The sequence below is a fragment of the Gavialis gangeticus genome, unplaced genomic scaffold (genome assembly GCF_001723915.1).
Source record: "Gavialis gangeticus isolate Ggan-Ray unplaced genomic scaffold, GavGan_comp1, whole genome shotgun sequence".
NCBI classification, from domain to species: Eukaryota; Metazoa; Chordata; order Crocodylia; family Gavialidae; genus Gavialis; species Gavialis gangeticus.
This window is the reverse complement of record NW_017729008.1, coordinates 11,503,326-11,525,935: the sequence shown is the minus strand read 5'-3', so window position 1 is coordinate 11,525,935 and position 22,610 is coordinate 11,503,326. Positions and strand designations below refer to the sequence as shown.

Below are 22,610 nucleotides of genomic sequence, written 5' to 3'. Positions count from 1 at the left end.
CGCCGCAAGGAGTGACCAGGAAAAATGGTCACAAGCTGGCGGAGGGAAGGTTTAAGTTGGACATCAGGAGGCGCTACTTCACGGTCAGGGCGGCTAGGGTCTGGAACCAGCTTCCAGGTGAGGTGGTGCAGGCTCCTACCCTGGGGGTTTTTAAGAGGAGGTTGGATGACCACCTTGCTGGGGTCGTTTGACCCCTGTGCTCTTCCTGCCATGGCAGGGGGTCAGACTAGATGATCTGCTCAGGTCCCTTCCGACCCTAGAAACTATGAAACTATGTGGTCCTACATAAGTGATTCCCCTGTCTGTAATTCAACTATGCACTTTCCACCCACTTGACAGCCAGTGCCAGACCCTGCTAAAACCTACTCTTAGTCTGTCATCTGGATTTAGAAAAAGCGAACAGCTCTTCCGCTGTCCACTCCTGCACTGGCCAGCCACCATGCATTTGCAACAAATGTGAACAGGGGTAAAGTTTAAACGTCTGCTGCTCTGTCGGACCTGCCAAGTGCTCAGGAGAAGTTGAAAAAGCCTGACAGCCAATTTTTTGTTGGGGAAAATTCCTTCCTAACACCAAGAATAAATATGCATACAGCCAAAATGAAATAGCACTCCTAGATCTGGGAAGGACCGGCAGGGGGGGATGGTGCTCAAGGGCAACCAGCATGGTTTTATTAGGGGCAGGTTCTGTCAGATCAACCTAATTGCCTTCTACGATCAGGTCACAAAATCATTGGACGCAGGTGTCACAGTGGATGCAGTCTTTCTGGACTTCAGGAAGGCCTTTGACACTGTCGCTCACCCCATTCTCATTAAAATGCTAGGTGACTGTGGCACTGATGCCTACACAGTCAGACGGGTCACAAATTGGCTGAGGGATCGGACCCAGAGAGTGGTGGTGGATAGGTCATATTCACCCTGCAGGGATGTGGGCAGTGGGGTCTCCCATGGCTCAGTCCTTGGACCTGCACTGTTTAATCTCTTTATTAGCGACTTGGACGAGGGGGTGAAAAGCCCCCTGTTCAAATTCACTGACGACACCAAGATCTGGGGCAGGGTGGGCATGCTAGAAGGGAAGGGACAGGATACAGCTGGACCTGGACTGGTTACAGGGGTGGGCGAATGAGAACAGGATGGGATTCAATAGTGACAAATGCAGGGTACTGCACTTGGGCAGTAAGAACCAGCAGCATACCTACAGGCTGGGGAACTCCCTTCTTGAAAGCACCGAGGCAGAAAAGGATCTTGGGGTCATTATCGATTCCAAGATGTACATGGGCTGCCAATGTGAGGATGCAGTCAGGAAGGCCAACCCCACCTTGTCGTGCATCCACAGATGCATAACAAGCAGGGCCAAAGAGGTGATCCTCCCCCTCTATGCGGCACTGGTCAGGCCACAGTTGGAGTACTGCATCCAGTTCTGGGCGCCGCACTTCAGGAGAGATGTGAACAACATTGAGAGGGTCCAAAGGAGGGCTACTCGCATGATCTGGGGGCAGCAGGGCAGGCCCTACGAGGAGAGGCTACAGGACCTTAACTTGTTCAGCCTTCATAAGAGAAGGCTGAGGGGGGACCCGGTGGCCATCTGCAAACTTACCAGGGGGGACCAGCATGGAATGGGAGAGACCCTGCTCACCTGTGCACCCCCCAGAGTAACAAGGAATAACGGCCATAAGTTGTTTGAGAGTAGGTTCAGGCTGGACATTAGAAGACACTATGTCACTGTCAGGGCAGCTAGGATCCAGAACCCACTTCCAAGGGAAGCAGTGCTGGCTTCTACTTTGGGGGTCTTTAAGAGGAGGCTTGACAATTACCTAGCTGGGGTTATATGAGCCCAGTATTCTCTCCTGCCCAGGGCAGGGGGTCAGACTTGATGATATACTTAGGTCCCTTCTAACCCTACAACTATGAATCTATGAACTATGCTCAAAGCCAAGATAAGGGGCAGACAGAACAGGAAAACAGTATAAGCTGCACCACACAATGCAGCAGGCAGTTTGAACCTTGTGAAGCTGGGATCAGACAGCCAATTGCACTTTTAGGCTTTCTAATAATTGGTCTATCAATGATGTCAAAGGGGGAAGGGGCTTGTGACCCTAGTAGCACTCCTGAAAGCCAGGGAAAAATCCCTCTGTGCAGCAGAAGGAGGACAGAATATACTTTACCTTATTCATTCATTAGTGTCCATTTTGTTGAGTAAGGCAGACATTCGAATCACTTTTCATTGTTATACAATCAGAAGTAATTAATTATAGCATGTCTATTTTCACTGTGAACCCTGAGGTAGAAATGTGGTTCTATGATATTTCTCAACAGCCGTCTGAACCCATTTGGACTTATAATTGCTCTGAATGAAGAAGGAAAAGCTTCTGGGATGCTCTTCTGGGATGACGGTGATTCTATTGGTAAGTCTGGCCTACCTGCTAGGTAAAGCAGTCAGAGATTCTGCACTCACCAGATGTCTCGCCAGTACAGCTTCACTGACTGGTGGAATTACTCCTGATTTATATTGGCGCGACAGGAAAATAGAGCCCAAATCTAATTCCCCACAGGTGTAAATCACAGTTGGTTTCACTGACGTTGGTAGCATTGTATTAGCGTAACACTCATGTAAGATCAGAAATAACTGCATCAAGTATAAAATCAGTATTTTACTTTCAAGCGCCTATGAAATTACCTTAGATTGATGGAAAACAACTCCAAAGGAGTAGGCAACACTTGAAAGACTTGAACATATGGAAATTTTCAAGAGCAGGTTAGACCAAGACTGGGCAAAATACAGCCTATAGGCCAGATCTGGGCCACTGAGGGTCTTTGCCTGGCCCGCAGTGAGTCCCTTGGTCTCACCCTGCCCAAGTGCGAGGGGCAGCCTGGGCCGTGGGGCATATGGCTACTGGAAGCACAGGAGGGCTGAAGTGGTTTTGAGGCTGGACTCCATTTCATGACAGCCCTGGTGGCAGCAGCTGTGACTCATTTCAGCTGCCACTGCCAGACCCAGCCCTGCTCCCCAGGCACCCCAGCCCATCCGTCCCACACCCACTGCTGTGGGTGGGACCTGTGTGGGCATGGCAGTCAGCTGGGTGGGGTCATGAGCCAGTGGGGAGTGGTGCCCAAGTGCAAGATTGGGGAGCAGGGCTGGGGACACTCTAGGATCTTGGGGCATTGACAGCACAGGTCTTCTGCCCCAGCCCTGCACCGTTACTGCCCCATGATCCCAGGGTCTTCATGGAGACCAGCCAGGACCCACATGGGCAGGTGGACAGCATGGGGCCACAGGTGGGTGGGGAGCTGCGTTTGGGGGTGGTGACAGCATGAGTCCAGGTCCCAGGGGACAGCCATGATCCATTCCCTCCATGCCCCAACCTGTGGAGCCAACACCTCGGCCCCATGCTGTCACCGCCTTGTGCCCCCACCCTGTGATCCTGGCCTTGCCCTCCTGTCCCACTCCTGAACATTGCTCCCCACCCACCTGCAGCCCCATCCCACGTAGATAGTTTTGGTGAGTTGTTGCTGAGCTGATCCAGCTCATGACAGCTCGGCAAAACTCCTTGTATGGTTCATGGGCCCAAATAATTGCCCACCCCTGGGTTTGACAGAGAATTGGCTGGGATGGTTTAGTCAGGGATGCTCCTGCCTTGAGCATAGTTGACCTTGTGAGCTTCTCTCCAGCCCTATGAAAGAACGGTTCACAAGTTGTCTAAGTTTGATCTTATTTGCTGGCTAATACTAAATTCAACTGCATGTATTTCTTGCTAACTATCTTAACCTTTCATTCTTTTCTGTTTTGACAGACTCTGTTGAAAATGAAAACTATTTCTTGGCCAAATATACATTCAGTGAAGTAAGTAGTAACTAGTATTAGGTACAACTGTTACTATTTTATTTATGTCTTTTATACCTCTGGTGTTCAGCCTTTAAAGCTGGTGAGCTTCTTTGATAACAAAGAAAGCTACAGAATAATCAAAGTATGATATTACTTTGTAGTATTTCTGTCATGACCATGACATGTCATAACCCATGCTGTGACCAGGGACCTACTTCATTTGTGGTTTTGCAGATTTCACGGAAACCACAAAATCTGGGATTATCTGCAAAATCAACAACAACAACAAAAAGTAAATAAAATGCTAGCTCCCCTGTGGGGGCCAGCTTTCTTTGCTGCTGGGAGGGGAAGTTGCCAGCTGGCAGGGTGGCACAAAGGGCAGAAGCCATCTTGTCTGCTGCCCCCCTGTGTCTCCTCCCCTGTTGGGGCCTCTCTGCAACTCAGCGCCAAGGGGCAGGGATGCATGAAGGGCACTCAGCAATCAAGATGGTGGCCACTCCCTCATCTCTTCTCCTACCCAGGACCTCTCCACCAATGAGTGCTAAGAAGCAGGGCCTCTCTGCCAATCAGCACTGAGAGGTAGGGCTACCATAAAATGACCACAGAATGAGAATTTTATGCCATGGTCAGCCCACAAAAATTGGCAAATCCCCCCAAGATCTGGCAGACCCCTAGCGCTAACTCTGGTAACCTTCTTCAGTTCTCTCCCCTTTTCTCAGCTGTAGCTACTAGGAATGAGAAAACCATTTTCTGTTACTGTTACTTGCATGCAGAGGCTCCAGTATCTTCTTAACCTTCTTCCCATGCACTTTGTGGTAGGAAATTCAGTGAGTTACATGTTGCCCTCTGTTTAGAGTACTCCCTGTGCTGTCTGATATACTTTTGGAATTATTCCTGTGATTCATATTCCTATAGATGTCTGAGAGTGCCTAAGACCTAAAGTGTGGTTCAGATTTAATTATTTCTATAGAGTTATATGCTACCCTTCCCAAACAAAGGCTCAGGAGGGGCTTAACAATAAAAGCCAAAAAGATAGAAGCAGAATGAAATATTAAAATAATAAGGTCCAACAAAGCGAACTCCAGAAACAAATATTCAAAAGCAATCTGCCCCCTACCTCTGATTGAGGAGTCTTCTCCCAGCCCAACTTAACCTTGATTTCCAACCTGCTTTCAGTATCTCTGCAAAAGGAAACACAAATCTCCTCCCCATGTTCCCTCCTATCTCTACCCATTCCCAGTCTCCTGACTTACACCTACATGGAGTCTTATGCCTTATTGTTCCTCCCAAGCCAATACCTTCCTCTCTCAGAGGGGCTGTGGCTATTCCCCAAACCCACTCATTATCCCCTTCCCCGCGACAAAAACACATTGTCAAATTTTAAAAAATTAGAGCAGTCAAAACCCAAACACCTTTTCCCTGTCTACCCTGAAAAGCAGCACCAAAGGGTGCCCTTGAGCTTCACCATTTGGTGGTACCCCCATTTTGGGTGCCCACCCCAGGGCAGCCTGTAGCTCCTCTTAAAGCCCTCAAGCTGAGGAGGGCCTTCCCTTTGCAGCTCCACTGGCTGTGGCAGTTCAGATACCACATATCAGGGCTGTGCAAAACGGCACCGTTTTGTACGGACTTGTGTTTTGACGGAACAGCGTTTCGTTTTGAATTTCATTTTGATTTGAAATCACTGTTCTGTTTCATTTCATTGAAACATTTTGCTGTTTCAACGTTTCTCCCATAGGCTATAATGGGGAAGCTCAAAACAGCCTATAACTCGTCATTTCTTGCCTGATTCAGATGAAACTTGCAGGAATGATAGCCCCTGCTGAGGGCACAAAGCCTGCCAAGCTTAAGGGAGATAGGTATAGGGGTTTCAGGGAAACTGCAGCTCAAATTCTTGAAAGCAAAACTCATGTCATGTGTATGTCTTAAGCCACAGCAGGATTGAAACTGTAGGCATGCTAGCCCCTGCTGAGGCACCAAAGCCTGCCAAACTCCAAGGAAATAGGTACAGGGGTTTCAGGGAAACTGCACCTCAAGCTGCTGACAAGCAAAACTCATGACATAGGTGACACTGTATGTATAGTGGCACAGCAGGGTGAAAGCTGCAGGCCTGCTAGCCCCTGCTGAGGCACCAAAGCCTGCCAGCTGTCAAGGAGATAGGTGCAGGGGTTCTGGGGCCCTGCACGTCTGGCTCCTGACAGGCAAAACTCATGACATGGGTGGGTGACACTGTGTGTGTGTGTCACTCAACTGACACCAAGGCAGAAAGCAGGGAAGGTCAAACAATGCTGCCTTTTATGTAGTTTTTCCAGCCCTCTCCCAGAGCACTGGGATTGGAAGGGACCTCAGGAAAGGATGACAGTCACTGGCCAGCTACACAGTCAGTAATAAGAGCAGTCCTTCCCCCCACCACCTTCCCCTTTCCTCTTCTTACTTTAGTTTCTGTTTCCCTGTAGGGAAGCCCAGCTTGAGCTTTGAAACTTGAGACGTTTCAAAAATTTTGAAACGTTTCGACTTGCCTCATTTTGTTTTGAGGCTGTTTTGAAGCTCTGTTTCATTTCGATGTCACTGTTTCGAGCTTGAAACGAGTTGAAACAGTGTCGAAATGAAAATGCTGGTGAAATTTTGCAGAGCCCTACCACATACGGCTCTAGAAGCACAGAATGAATGTCACTGTATTTTAAAAAAAGAACAGGTAGAAGAAATCTAGGTTTTAGTTGAGAAAAATACTATAAAAACAAGTCTACAAAAACTAGAAGCTCATACATTATATGATAGTATTAAGGACATTCATGCGAAAAAAACTGATGACTTACGTCAGCAAGTGAAACACTTGTTTTTTATCTGTAATTCCAACTTGTAGGAGGAAATGTTGAAGATATACCAGTTTATTGATGAAGATTTGAATAATTCAGAAGATAGGGGAAAAGGAATAACCTGTACTTGAACCAATGTTCTGGCATGGTTTTTACATTATACATTCCCTAAAAGTTTGCCATCAGTGGTAGTTATTTAGAGGAATGAAATGTCAGTAATTTATATTCTGATGCCGTTTCTGGAATTAATGCCTTTCATGCATGATAGCTGATTAGAATGGGTTGATAGACATTTTTGTGTGTTTGTGTATGGAGTGGTATCAGATATTTTCTAATGTATTACATGTTCAGTATTTAAAGTTCATTATTTATTTTTTTTCTTCTGAATGTTGTGAGAACAATTGCAGTTTTTATCTTGTTGCTTTAAGAAAAATGGCAATTTATTTGTAAAATAGGAAGAAAGATTCCTTTACATTTCTGTATTCTGTATATAGAAAATCACTTTGGGCAGACTAGAGAAGAGACTGTAACCAGATTTATATTAAATTCTAATCTGTGCAAATTTGATTGCTGATTCAGTAGTGCTTCCATTTCTCATTGCTTATGTTTTATTTCTCCCTGTAAATCTTTGTCTGAAATACCCACCTGCATTCCAGTAACCTCTGACGTCAAAATTTTCATTATCAGTATGCTGAAGTGTAAACCATTCATATCTCAGATAGAGAATTACAAATGTACGAAACTTGTGTGACATTCACAGCACATGAAATTCTCAGTCTATGCTGCACATTCCTACATACTTATGGAACTACTCCATAATTTAATTTCATTATAATTATAGGGCAACACTTTAAAATGGAATTATAATAGCACACTTAAAAAAACATACTTTATTTCTGCTTTCAAAATACTTACAGGGCTTGATCCAGCAAATTGGAATTTTGCCTAAGTAAGGACTTTAGTGGAAGACCCTACAATTTATATTTTAATTTTACATTGCAAAAGCTTTAAGTTCAAAGTATTTTGTTCTAGTTTCTGCTTTTATCCCCTCCTATTAAAATAATGTAAGCTAATGTAAGCGAAATGTGCTAACATTTTCATCATACTTAAAGAAGTGATCATTGCAAAGCAATTAATCATTTCCTAAGCAGAGCAATTAATCTTTATGTCTTTAAGAGCTTGGGTGGAAGCAGAGTAGATTTGCACCTTTAGGAGCTTTGATCACATAACTAATGTAGTGATCCCTCTTCATTAATTGTTTGGGAAATTACTGTATTTGGTGATCTAATTTGATTGGTTTATTGCAATGGTTCTCAATCAGGGTGCCATGGTATCCTGGGGTGCCCTGTGATTCACTTAAGCATATCACAGGATGCCACACAATGTTAGCAGTGTTAGGTGTGCAAACTTGATTCACAAGATAAGTCCAGATATTTCAAATATGAATCCACGTTGTTAAAGAACCTGCTGTGGTCCTTCTGAGTTTTTTGCAACAGCAGAATTGCTCTATTGTTTCCCTCAAAAAAAGTTGTAGAATTATGAGCTGGTATTATATGAGGGTTCTTCAAGTCTAAGGAAGGGGGCCTTGAGTCTAAAAGGGTTGAGAACCACTGGTTTAATGATTTCAGAAACTTCCTTGGTATATCTATTTTAAAAATAAGAAGGGCTATGTCTCATGTTATGCTTAGGACATGTTAACTGCACTTAAAATGTGATCTGATTGTCTGTCCCAATCCCAGCACTTCACTAAAGTCATTTCGGGACTGCTAGCAACAGACATCTGACTTGCCCCATGTATCCGACAGCAGGTGATTGGCTCCCTGTGCCTCCTTCCACCTGCCGCCAGTGGCAGAGACCTGACTTGCCCCAATATGCCTGGGACTCTGTTATGGGGCCCTTTGCCATTCAAACTAGCATCAAGCAGGGCTGCATGATCACACCAATTTTATTTTCCATCTTTCTTGCGTCACCAAGATGCTAATCCATGATTGTCTGCCACATGGCATTGGCATCCAGTACAGGATGGATGGTAACTTTTTCAATCTCTCCTTCCTCTGTGCTAAAACCAGAGTTACTTCAGCCTCAATTGTAGAACTTCAGTATGCTGATGATTGTGTTGTTGTTGCATATACTGGGGAGGGCCTACTATGGCCCATAACTGCCTCTTCAGTACTATGGCCCATACCTGAGACTGACTCTTAACATCAGAAAAACAAAATTTGCTTCACCAGCCTGCTCCAAGCACCCCCTGCCTCCCCCCCAGGCAAAGATCCTCATTGCTGGACAGGAGATGGAGAATGTTGAACACTTTGCATACCTCGGCAGCCATCTCTCAAAGAAGGCCAACATCAACAGAGAGATTCAGTACAGGATCTGATGTGCTAGCTTTGTCTTCAGAAGACTGAATCATTGTGTGTTCAGTGATCATGACTATTTGCCTGAATTTGATGCAAGCAGGTGCAACTACCTAATGACCAACCATGACACAGCCATTCAATAGCAAAAAGCTATAGAGGTAAATGATAAGTAAAGCAAACAAGCTGTTAAGCAAGTCTCACTATCCATCAGGTCTAGGAGTCTAGCAGGATCAATGGGCATCTGGCCAGGAATGTTGCTGTCTTCCACTGGTTCAGGAACTTTTCAGAGGAGGAGCAGCCCCCAACAGCCAATACCCATTATTTATACATGGCTGCTAAACATAATCTTAATAGTCTAATAAATGATCCCTGATAGGTTTTATTTAAATGTCATTGGTGATGTGTAGACAGTATGAGGGGTGTGTGTGTACAACACTTTAAAGCCATCTAAATGCTTTTGCACCACTTTAATGGTGTCAGTGTTTGCATGCCTTGGCAGCATATTATGCATTAATTCCAGCCACTGTAGGAAATTGGGTGGCGTAATGCGCCTTAAATAACTTGGGGTGCAGCAAACTAAAACTCCTCCCTCCCCTCCCCCGCAGCCAGGGACCACTCTGCTCGCCAGCAGCTCACCCTCCCCTCCCCGCCAGAGAGGTAGGTAAGTTAGTGGGGTGTGTGCATGACATGGGGGTTTAATCATCCCTAAATTGAAGTGGTATTTTTTAAAACCCACCACTTCAATATAGGGCCCTCTGTTTTGTCTACACATGCTCTCGTTTTGTCTACACATGCCCTTTGTTTCACTGGCAGACAAGGCTCTTTGGGTAAATCTGATATATTTTATTAAACCAACTCATATACTTGGAAAAATTCTTCTTAGCTAGCTTTTGGGCTTAAATACCCTTCATCAGGCTGAGGAAGCATCTGCAGTTGGTGTGTGCTCTTTGTTTCACTAAAACTTCCAGAACTAAATTAAATTAGACTTCTTATGGGCCAAGAAAGTGCCAGTTAGTTAAAACTTAGATCTCTGAGAAAGTAACAGGGCAATAGGGAAGTCCTCTTATCTCCTTTCTTCCCATGGTAAAATGCTGTTCTAGCCCTGGCTAACAAGGCTGCCTTGTTATTGATTGTGTACAATTAGACAGATGGACAGTTTTTTTTTTCTGTTGATCAAGCCAGTCACAGCATCTGCAAATGCTCACATTATGGTATGTCACTCCAGGACAGGCTTCAGGCCTGTTATTGCCGCTTAGCCATAGGCCCTTTGAAAATGGCCAGGCCTGGCTGCAACACACCCAGGGCTCATGTCATATACACCTGTGTACCGCCTACAACATCAGGACTCAAACAAAACTCCTACTATATAAGGCTGTGGTAATTCCAACTCTTCTCTATGGCGGTGAACCTAGGGTGACCTACAAGGACCACCTGAAAAGCCTGGAACACTGTCATCAGTGCTGCCTCTGGAAGATCCTTGGCATAAAATGGGAAGATTGTGGCTGATGCTAACTCCACCAGTATGAAAGCATTGATTATTTAATATCAGTTGCGGTGGACAGGGCATTGTGTGCTTCTTGTCTGATGTACATATACTAAAACAACTGTTATACTCCCAACTCAGCCAAGGACAAAGGACAGGAGGAGGCCAGAGGAAATGCTTCGAGGGCACCCTCAAGGTGAACATTAAGAAGTGTGGCATTGACACCATAAACTGGAAAAAACTATCTCAGGACAGGGCTACATGGCAGTGCTTTGTGAGAGAAGGCACATCTTACGGTGAGTAAAATCATCTTGCCTTGGAGGCAGAAAAATGACAAATGGAAGGAAAGAAAACAAGACTGAGAAATCTGTGATCTGACCTTCCCTTTAACCACCACCTGTGACATATGCCAGAGGGTCTGCAGCTCTGGGATCTGCCTTCTTAGCTATCAAGGGAATCATCTACAACCCTTTACTTGACTCGTGGGACTCATCATCCTTGACCATGAGGAATCGCTGTTGATGACAAGTGTACATAGCTGCTTCAACTTCTATAGCATCTATTCCACTTATTTTAATGTATCTACATATATCCATCTCTACATGGTGCAGGTATTGCACAATTAGCTGATTAATTGTGCAATTAACTGAAACCAGTTACACATGCAAAGTAGCTATCACACCATAAAAAGGTCCAACAAGCTATAAAGTTAGACCTTGAAAATGCATACTAACTTTGTAGCTGGTTGCTATCCAGCTTTAATTTGCACAGGAAGCAAGGTGTCCCCTGCAGCTGGGAGCCCTGTCAGCTGACTGGGCTCTCAGCCTCAGGAGTGCACCTTGCCTAGCCAGGGCTGGGAGTCCTACAACTGAGGGGACTCTCAGCCCTAGCAGCTGCTGAATGTGGAACTCAGCCATGTCCCATGGCTTCTGGGACCCAGAGCCCCACACCTGCAGGTGCTGTGTCCTGGCAGCAAACCTCCCAGTGCCAGGACCAAGAGAGTCCTGGTAGCCATGTGACACAGCTGCGATCTCATAGCCCTGGGGGTCAGTTGAGGGGCTCCTGGCTGCCAGAGTTTGCTTCTTGCTGGTGATGGGGGGCAGAACTTGGAATCGGGCTCCCCCTGCACTGGCAATAAGATTCAGTGAGATCTAATGCGTGAATCCACAGTCATGCCCCTTGCCATGCAAGTGTGGCATGGCAGGAGGTGCAATTTTGTGGATTGTGCATTAGATTGCACTGCGCTTTACCTGTATGTGTAGAGTAGCCCTAAGTCTACCTATATTGCTTCTAGTACTACACCTACTACTGTTATATCTAAGACTCAATATTGCATTGGTTAGGCAAATAAAAGGAAAAGGTTGAGGAGATTCTAAGCATTTGTTGTAAACATTCATTTTGTTTCTTGCTTTGCTGGGTTTTAACAGCGTGCAAAATCCTATCCTGTATGAAAATTAAGAGGTCTATTATGCCTGTTCTGTGTTATAAAGTCTTTTCTATCTTTATTCCTTTTGATGTTTTAATATCTATATAAAGCTTTCTGCTTGGCAAATAGTAGTATAAATATTCACTGAATATTTCCCAAAGACTCTCTACAAATTTAAATTGTGACTTCTGAATTATTATAGGGCCAACTGAGGACAACAATTGTTAAAAATGGCTACCGGGCAGTTGATTCTTTGACTTACAACAAGCTTCAGATTCTTGGTGTGACTTCAAGACCTAACACTATTGTTCTCAATGGAAAAGTCATCTGTAATGAGAACTTACAGTATCAGGCTAATGGGGTAAGTGTTTTTCTGAAGAATTATTAAAAATCTTATGTATACACGTATTTGACCCAAATTTAAAGAGGAGAGTCAATGATAATGCTAATCATTTTCAGTTCATGCCCTGAATCTTTCTAAATGTGACTGAAAATCAGATTTTTGATATAGCAGTGTCTGAGGATAAAATTGGAAGAAGAAAAAGTCACAATCATAAGAATGGAAGACTTCCCAGTTTCAGGTCCCTTCCAGCCCCTAATGACTATGAAACTATGTTCCAGGAAAATGTATATTTTCTTCTTAGACACATGACACCTCTCACTTACTTGATATCTGCTGCTTATACAAGTTAATGCTTTCATGTTTATGAAGTGGTGATAAAATAACAAAAGATTCTTTAGGGTGACACGTTAGCTGCTACTCTTTTGTTTAATGTTTAGTCAACAACCTGGGAAAACCTGCCAGGGTATTATTTAGCAATAACTAAAAAGAATTTCTGGAGTAGGCACATGTCAGATATTTTATGAAAAATGAGTGCACAGAATATCCAATAAAAATGGATATAGTTCATTTTAGTGAATGCTTCCATTTCTTCGCAAGAAAGATTTGTAGTTGTTCAAAATGTGTTTGTGTTTATCAGGGGACTTATATATCAGTGATAGCAATAGCTACAACTTCAGAACTCTAGTCTGGTAAACTAATGTGGTCCCATTCATGTGTCTCAGGTCTCTAATGGTGTTACAGGGCTGAAAGAGCCTATATAGTAGAAGAAGAAGGAATCTTCCATTAGTTCACAAATCACAGATAAGGGCTATATCTAATAGCTGAAGCAGCCTCTGTTGTTTCCCCTTGTTGCTGATATGGGGAATGACAGGAGGATCAGTACTGTCATAGCTCTTCTCACCCTGATGCTCCAACACAAAACACCCCACAGAGTTAGGCTTTGTGTGGGAAGCGTGGTACACAACTCTTTCCCACAGTTCTGCTTGTAGACAGCCCTCCGTGTTAGTGGGGATAAGATTAAGAAGTGTCTTTAAGGTCTCATTAATATTTGATTTAAGACAGAGAGCCAGAGGAACAAGCAGTGGCTATCATTTTTGCTTTGTTATGCTATTTACTTGGTTTACTAATGTGAGTTCACACAGAATTAAAGTCAATACTCATTACATGCAATTATTTCTAATGCTTTCCTTACTGAAGAAAGCTGTTGAAAAAAAAAGAAAATTTAAAAGAATAAATTCTGCCGTAAGAAACATGGAAAACTCACTTTTAGAAGGAAACATCATAAATAACTATAATTGAAACCTCCTCCAAGGAAGTAATTTTTAACAGCAGAACTGCTTCTAAGCAAGCTGAAAGCAATACAAACATAATAGGAAAAGGACAAAAACTCCACAGAGGTTTACTTAGAAGGAAGCAACCAAGAAATCTCATATGATAGCAGCATGCAAACAGGTGAAAATATAAAATGATCAGCAACAAAGATGGGAAAAGCTGGTCACAAATCTACTATTTTATTTTGATTTACACACAAAAATAAACAAGAATACATCCATCCAGCTGTCACAGGGCACTAAGGTGTCCTGCTCCTTTTAAGGACTGGAACTGCTAGGAAGAGAGCCCTAGCAGTCAGTTGGGAGCCCTGGCTGCTGGTTACCAGGACAGCCAGAATGAGTTAGTTGGCCCACACCTGCCAGCGGTCAGCTAACCGGAAGGGGCAGGGCCTGGCTCATATATAAACCCCAGGGGTAAGGCCAGGAAGGCAGTTCCCTGCTAGCAACTAGAGGGGAAGGAGCCTCCAGGGAGGAAGTGCCTAGTGATGCTGCAAGTGCCTGATATGCTGCACCTAGGGCTAAGGGGGCTCCATGAGCTTCACAGGTACCCTTGCCTACTAGACACTTAGTGCCGGGATGAAATCTGATTCTCTTAAAGGGTCAGAGCACACCCTGATCTTTTGTATTATGTTATAGCCCAAGGGCTTATGTTTTGTTTGCTGTTGTATACTACCGGTGGTTTGGGTGAGGCTATTTGGGGAAGGAGGAGGCCTCACTGGGGGCCCACTGCAGTGTGGGGACCCTGGCGCCAGTGAGGGCATGGCATTTTGGGGATGCACAGACCCTGGCGCCAGCGAGGGCATGGCACGAGGGGTGCAGAGACAGGGCTGCAGAGAGCCCAGGGGCCAGTGAGGCGCAGACAGGGCGGCGGAGAGCCCAGAGATGACAAGGGGGACAAATCACAGCAAGTCCTAGACTGGACAATGTCAATACCATCTGTGAGGCTTGGGGCATGGTGAAGGGGTGGTTGGAGCCACACATATAGCCCATACGGCTGGGATGCCCCGGGACATCTATTTTGAAACGGGACCCACAAGGGGTCCAGGACGCACAGGGTTCAGGGAAGTCCATCAGGACCGTGCCCAAGTAGGCTTAAAGGCAGCCTCCCTACTCATTACAATTACAGCAAGATGTAGCGGGCGAGAATAGAGGGTGCCCAGCGAGGCGGGCTGTATTGGCACAGTCGAGGGGCCCTAGGGGTAACACGGCCATCCTTGAGGACCCCATCCCATGACACCAGCTCACATTTCTGCTCCTGAACAACTACTAAAAAAAGAAAGAATGCAAGGAGTAACCATTTAGTCTCGTATGATAGCAAAGCCTTAATTAGTCAATAATTTAAAGATACCCATAGATCCCATCTAACTTTAGCAGCCATTGCTTTCTGAAAGTCCTAGTGGTATGTTCAATTTATTGTAATATTATGAGCACCATTTTTTTTAGAGCAGTTTTTGGCAAGTATGCCACAAATTAACACCACGCCCTCCTCAAGTGCTACCCCAATTCTTGATCTGCTGCTTTGCTTTTTGCTTCCTACTCTGTACTTCCTGCCAGGTCTCCTCATCTGCTTCCTGCCCTGTGTTCCCTGCCTGATCTCCTGCTCTGCTTTCTGCCCTATCGGCTGCTGTGCTGCCTCTGTCCCCTTCCTGATCTGCTGCCCTGTCCTTTCCCTGATCTGCTGGGTGCCATGCAGAGAGGCTGCCCACGCTGTTTAAAGCACTCATGTAGCAGGTTGGCCAGAGATGCTGTAGAAAATGCCTAAGGCACTGGATTCACAAAAGGACTGAAGTGCCTTAGCACTAATTAACCGTTAGGTGCCCAGTCCCTGTAGAAATATCCGTAGAACCAACACACTGAGCGGAGACCTACCTCATTAGTCAATAGGCAAATGTGGAGGACAGGGGTATATCATTAATCATACCTTTCTCTGGGGTGTAGGTGTCTTATTCAACCCTAATGGGAAGAGCCTCCCACTATTTGAGACTCACAACCTGGAGCCATCTCCTGAAATCAGGCATTTATGCCGCATCTTTCAGAAACAAAGGAGAGTGAAGGCTTTCTTTTAAAGGAGGTGATAATGACTCTAGGCCTTATCCAGGATACGGGAGTTCAGTCCCATCCTCTGGCTGCATGTGTTCAAAACCACAGCTCCCAACCTGGCCTATGGCTTATCCACTAGGTTTATATGCTGTTTTGGAGTGGCTGTAATTTCTTCCTCTTGACGCTGTGCTACTTTGCATGGCAAATTGAAGATTCATTGGATCAAAAAAAAAAAAAAGAGCAAGCAACAGTGAGCCAGTGAGCATGGCTGTATCATTCTTTGACTGGGAACTTGTCTGTGCAGAACAAATCCTGGGTTCCTGTCCCTGCTCCAAGGATTGTTTCTATATTTTACCAATGACTGTTTAATGTAAAATATAGAAGCAGTCATTGGGACAGGGACTGGAACTTAGGTCTCCCCTCCCCATGCTTAGTGTCCTAATCACAAAGCTAAGGAATTGTGCTGTCTTGTATGCTTTCTCTCTGGCATTATGATTTGTTAAATATGTTATGCAACATGGCACAGCTTCAACAGAAGGGACCAAGAGTGGCCTAATTCCAAAATAGCCTGCTGCCTGGTGGTGGGAGGATTTGTTTGTAGATAAAAATTTGCATTCTCTCAGTTACACTCTTACAGGTTTTGTTTTAAAAGGATTAATCATCAAGTTCTGTATCTCAGGAATCTCACATAATTGGCCTGTGATAGTAGCTGTAGGTGCTAATTTATATTGGACCCATCCCTGTATTTGAGAAGGGGGCAGAAATGAGCCTTTTGTAATAATGCAAGATGGCTTTTTATTGGTCTGGTGCTGAAACAGATCTGCCCTTGCTGACTGATTAAACATGTTTTACATGTTCTCTTGCATATTAAGTACACATGTTGGTGCAACATATGCTGTCATATCTTTATGTACATAAAGACTGGCTACCATATGTAGCCAGTATTGTTGGTTAACCATACCAAAAAATTATAAATGTTGAAATGCTCAAAAGGCAGTTATTCTGAGGCTCCAGGACTTGCCTCAAAATTCACGCCTTCCTGAAAAACTGTGCTATAAGATTGCATCTCTCATTTAAAATACAAAACCAAAAACTTCTAGCTCCAATAGTTGCAGTGAGAATCTTGAAAATTAGACCCACATGTAAATTAATGCAGCACTGTCTACTTACGTTTGAGGAATGCATGAAAAAAACAGCTAAAAGGGGTGAGCTACCCCCATGCATCTTAATAGGTTGTTGATTCTGAAAGCTAAAGATGAGAATTTGTCACATACTAGAAAAGGAATATAAGGAAAAACACAGAATACATGAAGTATTAGTATTGAATTAACAATGGGACCTCTGCTGATCATATCTGTAATTTCCTATTTAATTAATCTTATTAATTTATCTGAAGCTGTTAAACAATTTTGTAGAAGTGCTGATGAATCTAGGGACCTTGTCAGAGAATTAGGCCCAATTTGGCATTAAGTAGGTGAGGTGTTGGCTAAAGGCTTAGGTTAAAGTTGCTGTGATCTAAACTCAGGCTTGCTGTCTTGTTAACAGTTGAAACTTATCTTTAATATTAATTTAGTATCTATTGATTAATTTTGTGTGCTTATTTCTACAGAAACTCACTTTACAGATTTCTGCACTGCTTAGTCAAGAACTGAACATTATACTTCAATACAACATTTAGTAAACAGATTAGTGATTTAACATCACTGGTTCCCATATTTTGATTTTGATGTTGTCATATCCTTGATGTCTTAATTTTCTCCTGCATATGAATGCGCATGAGTATATAAATAATCAGTTCATATTTTTAATGCAACAGTTCTTCAAATAAAGAAATGTTACGATCGTGTCCGTGAGAATCACTATGTTATGAAAACTATTGTATATCCAGAAGCAGAAAAAAATTACTCCAAAAAAAATCCATAAACTTTGGTAGTCTAATCTTGCCCTATTTTAGTCAATTTGATTGTTATTGTTTATTTTAAAAGGAGCATAACATGGAATTTTTCTCTCCATTAAAACATAAAGATGTGGCAAAAAATGTTTTCTAAATTTTAACAGTTAAAAGAAGGATAAAATGGAATCCTGTGACAATTGAGAAAGTGAGGCACAAGGCTGTTGTCAGCAGCGGAAATAGCTAGTCACAAATCTTGGCCTATAAAAGTTTTCATGTTGCTGTCTTTCTAGACCATACTTATAGATGTAGGATCAGTTTCTGCCTCTTATGCTTTTCTCTATTGTACATGTTGGCACAAACACACTTAACCAGTTACCTACAAATTCTGTCCCCAAGACTCATTGCTGGGATTAGGAAATAGTCACCAATTCCAGGAACCACAACTGTGGCATGAGGCCAGTTTTGACTCCCTTCCTATACTGCTGAGTTGCAGAGTGCTGCCTAGATGCTGAGGGTTACCCAAGGTACACAGAGATAACTTCAGGAATCTCATTTTGGGATGATGGTATCGCTGTTTTTTAGCTTCAGAGTGAAACAATTGTGATGGCAATCCATGGAATTTTCCATACTGGGGAATAGAGCTGTGCAAAACAGCACCATTTTGTTTCAACTTCTGTTTTGCTGTTTTGACGGGACAGTGTTTCATTTAGAGATTCATTTAGTTTTGAAAGCACTGTTCCATTTGGTTTCATCAAAACTGTTTTGCTTTTTTGACGTTTCACCCATAGGCTATAATGGGGAAGCACAAAACTGCCTATAACTTTGTCATTTCTTGCCTGATTGGGATGAAACATGCAGGGATGGTAGCCCCTGCTGAGGCCACAAAGCCTGCCAAGTTTCAAGGAGATAGATGCAGGGGTTTCTGGGATCACAGTCACTGGCCAGCTACATATGTCAATATGAGAGCAGTCCTTCCCTCCCCTTCCCCCTCCCTCCCCTCACTTTCTGTTTCCCTGCAAGCAAGCAAAGCTTTGAAACATTTCATTCTGAGGCTGTTTCAAGACCTTTTTGCTTTGTTTTGATTTTGCTGTTTTGAGCTCCAAATGAGTTGAAACAGTGTCAAAATGAAATACCTGGTGAAATTTTGCACAACCCTACTGGGGAACCCCTCACAATGTACAAAAATGCCATACCACAGAAGGTGGTATAACCACAAAAGGAGTCAGAACTTTTGTGGACTTTTAACCAAAGTAGCTGAGAATTACCCTAATTCAGCCTGGCCCCTGGGGAAGTGTGAAAGGTTCCTTGAGGCTGTGGCAATCAACAGGGGAAGTGACAATTGTGAGAGCAGCAATAGGTAGAAATGGAGACAATCTGTGGGGTCAGAAGATGGCAGTGGTGGCTGTAGGCATGCTGGGAGAGCCCTTGAAGTAGAAAAGAAAGAGCAGAGGAAGGAGAAGGAGAGGAATCCCAGCCTGCAGCCTACTCTCCCCTGCAGAAAGACCTGCAATGTCTATGGACAGATCTGTGGCTGAAGGATTGGATTCTTAAATTACTTCAAGACCCATCAGTGAGTCATGGTAGAGATCATCCTTGAATAAAAGGATTGTCAACAACAAGGGCATAAACCACCCAAATTTGAGAAACACAGCTCTAAACAGACTGCCCAAGGTCCATCTAGCATCTCTGACAGCAGTAAGTAGAGGATGCTTAAGAGTAGAGCTGTCCAATTTCTTGGCAGCCAGGGGCCATGTACCACATGGACCACAGACTGGGGGACCATATGTCATTCAGGTCACTTGCCATGTGGGTGGCCCACCTTTCTACCATTCAGGATGCCGGAGTCTCCCTGCCAGGTGCTCAGCCTCACTCTGCTCCCAGCCTTCACCCCCAGCCTTATCCCGCTCCCAGCCTTCACCCCCAGCCTTATCCCACTCCCAGCCGGGTCCACCACATGGGCAGCTCCCCTGTCTGCTGTTGCATGCCATGCTGGCAGCCTGGCTCCCCTGCTGCACACATCCCACAGTCAGCTCCCTTCTCTGTCACTGTGCACAGTTTACCCCACCACATGCACAGCACAAGCAGTCCAGCTTGCTTCACTGTGCTGCCCTGCCTGCTCGATTTGGGGCAGGAAGTGGAAGCTAGGGAAGAAGAGGGAGCTTGGAGCCCCCAGCCACCTCTCCCTCAAAAACAATGTTAGCTTTTTGCAGACCACATGCTAGTTGGACAGCCCTGCTTTAGAGGAAGAGTATAAGAAACAGGGCAAATACTTTTGTTACCAAGGGGTAACAAGTGTATCTTTGTGATAGGGAGCCGACTCCCAGTCCCTGTTATGAGCTGGATCCCAGACATGGCTGGGCTTGCCTCTTTTCTTACCCAGAACCACACCAAAACCCTGCTGCTACCGGCAGAGTCACCCAGAAGCAGTGGGGAGCTGGCCTCTCTACCAGGGGCAAGCAGACTGCTGAGGGCATCCAGATCCCCACCTGACCCAGTTTGGGAGGTCATGTCAGGTCTCTGTTGCTTTAAACAGCCATTTGGGAGGGAACCCAGAACCAGGGCTTGATTAACATATAAGCAAACTAAAGACATGCCTGGGGTCCTGAGCCGGGGGGGGGGGGCAGTCCTTCCCTCTATGATGGCAGTACAAATGGCTCCATCTGCCTTGCCTTGCCTTGCCTTCCCCTCCCCTCCTCTCTGTGAGCCTCACTGCTATGGTAGATGCTTCCTAGCAGTGGTTCTGAGCTCTGCTCCCTGCGGGCAGCAACACCAGAGTAGGGAGGAGAGGTCTTGACTGGCCTGGGGCCCACAAGTTTGTTTGCCTAGGGCCCACTAAAGGGTTAATCTGCCCCTATCCTGAATTGCCAGAAAGCCCCAGTTTCTGGCAATCTCCAGCTGCTGACAACCATTTGATATGGAACCAGAGATAATTGGACTCCACGAGATCTGGTGGATTTACAAGGAAAAGGGCTGAAGCCCATAGACACCAGGAGAGGGGAATGAGAGCACAGTCTCCAAGAAGGGAGCAGAGCCTGTTTGTGCAGAGGCACAGAAAAAGAGATTAGGAACAGCACAAACCTGGGTATGAGCCCAGGCAGTCTTTAAGACTGAAGCAAGCCAGTGAAGGATAACCAGTGGAAGAGACTCAAACACATGACACCCCAGTGTTGGACATGTGGGAAGATTGTGTGTAGGTACAAGCCACAAAGGTCTCTCTAGAGGACCTGGCCATGGGATGGCTAAGCCAGTAATGGTGGGGCTGAGAAACCATGGATGAGCTATGGCTAAGAGACATACATACGAGAAAATTGACAAGTTCCAAGAAAGGGAACACAGAGAAAACCAGAGACATGAATTAAGAGAGATTCTACCCTGAAGAGCTTGCAGCGGCAAAAGGCCTGAGGCAAAGGTGCATGACCAACCAAGCTGACTGTCAAGTGGCCCGGACATTGTGGGAAGATGATAGGTCCACCAGACAGGTGTGGTAAGGGTAGGGTGTGGGAGAGGTGGAGCCCTGAGAAGAGGACTTATCTCCTTTGCTGAGAAAGTGAAGTTCCCCAGTTTGTTTCACCAGTTAGCTTCCTTTTATTTTGTTTCCATCAAGGCATGGCAGATGAGTACAAGGAAGGGGGCAGCGACTTGGGAAAAGACATGCAGATACATTGCACCCACTGACAATCTTTGTTTCAATATTTTAAATATTTGCACTTCTAAAATGAAATATATTTAAGTGTGAGTAGTGGTTCTTTGCATCTGCAAGTTTCTCCTTGGTGACCCTTTATATTACTGAAGCCACTGCATGTTTTCATAATTGTGAAAGGTTGTGATTGATGGTGTTGAGAAGCTATCCTTTTTATAGTAAATACAGCTCACAGGAACTGTTTTTATCCTGAGACCATTTTAACTGTGCTGGTATAACACTTGCATCCTAATGACCCAGGAACAGCAAACAAACAAAAAAAATCCCACCTCTGGTAGAAGCAATATATCATTTCCTCCTATAAAATTAATTCTCCTTTCCAAATTCAGAAATGTTAGGATAACTCTATAACATATACAAACATTTTCTTGCCTGGAAAACCTCTAATTCTAACATTGATCTGTTTCTTTTATTTCACCTTGATATAGAGGGACAAAAGAGGATTCACTGCATTGTGGCATATTTTCCCCCTGTTGAATCAAATGGAGCTGTAAGTCAATAGTTACTTCTTTCATTGCAGTCTATAATATGTTCCTGCTCAGTTTGCATATCCTCCCTCTCATGCTGATTCAGATTTAACAATATTAATTTCAGTTGCATTAATGAGACATGTATATGGGTCTCTCAGTAAACCAGCAGAACCTAATGTTCTGAAGGGATTTAAGTACGTTTGTAGCTACCAAAGCATGAGAGCCAAATGGATTCCTTAATAGATTCTTTAATTGCACATGTTGCCAGAACTGAGCTTATGGGCTTCAAGTTGCATAAGTTCAAACTTAAAAAAAAATTTCACTCCAGGTAAACTGAGGCACTGTTACTAAGCTTTTTTCATTCCAGTTTATCCAGATAACAAATCCTGAATAAAAGGATGGAATCTTTAGATGGTGGATGAAATTTAGGTTACACAAGAGAATGAATTACTTTCTCATGATGCCCATGATGCTTCTATATGTCCTATTCAAGAAGGCACTTAAACTCTTGTGTACCTTTAAGCACTTGAGTACATGTTTAGTAGTTACCATGGGTAGAACCTAAGCAACACATGAATTGTTGTGGAGTATAAAGGCTTACTATACTGGGGCCAGAACCAGGGTAACAAAGAAACATGTGAGCATTAAGGCAGGGATCAGCAACATTTTTAGGCTGTGGCCCAGGTTGACCCAGTTTGGGCCAGAGGTGATCTGGTACAGAGTAGGCAGGTGCTAGGACCCAGTAACTGCCACCACTTTTCCCAGCAGCTGCACAGGGAAAATGCCTGGCTTCACGTCTTTCCCTGATGGTGGCACAGGGAGAGTGTCCACAGCTGGCACTTGTCCCCATGGTGGCAGGAGAAAACAACTGCTGCTGAAGTCTCACCCCTCTCCAGCCCTCCCCCATGCTCTCCCCCCTTCCCCTCCCCCCCA

General features: G+C 44.5%; 1 protein-coding gene across 1 annotated transcript in view; it reads left to right on the top strand.

Moving 5' to 3' along the window:
- The window catches only part of LOC109292069 (maltase-glucoamylase, intestinal-like), a 156,425-nt gene extending 138,964 nt beyond the window's left edge, over window positions 1-17,461 (top strand). The window contains exons 20-23 of the mRNA XM_019509322.1: window positions 2,314-2,402; window positions 3,789-3,838; window positions 12,102-12,260; window positions 17,223-17,461. Coding sequence (XP_019364867.1) covers window positions 2,314-2,402; window positions 3,789-3,838; window positions 12,102-12,260; window positions 17,223-17,291 — 367 coding nt within the window. The 3' untranslated portion in view covers window positions 17,292-17,461. The remainder of the gene's footprint in view (window positions 1-2,313; window positions 2,403-3,788; window positions 3,839-12,101; window positions 12,261-17,222) is intronic.
- Window positions 17,462-22,610: the final 5,149 nt, after the last annotated feature.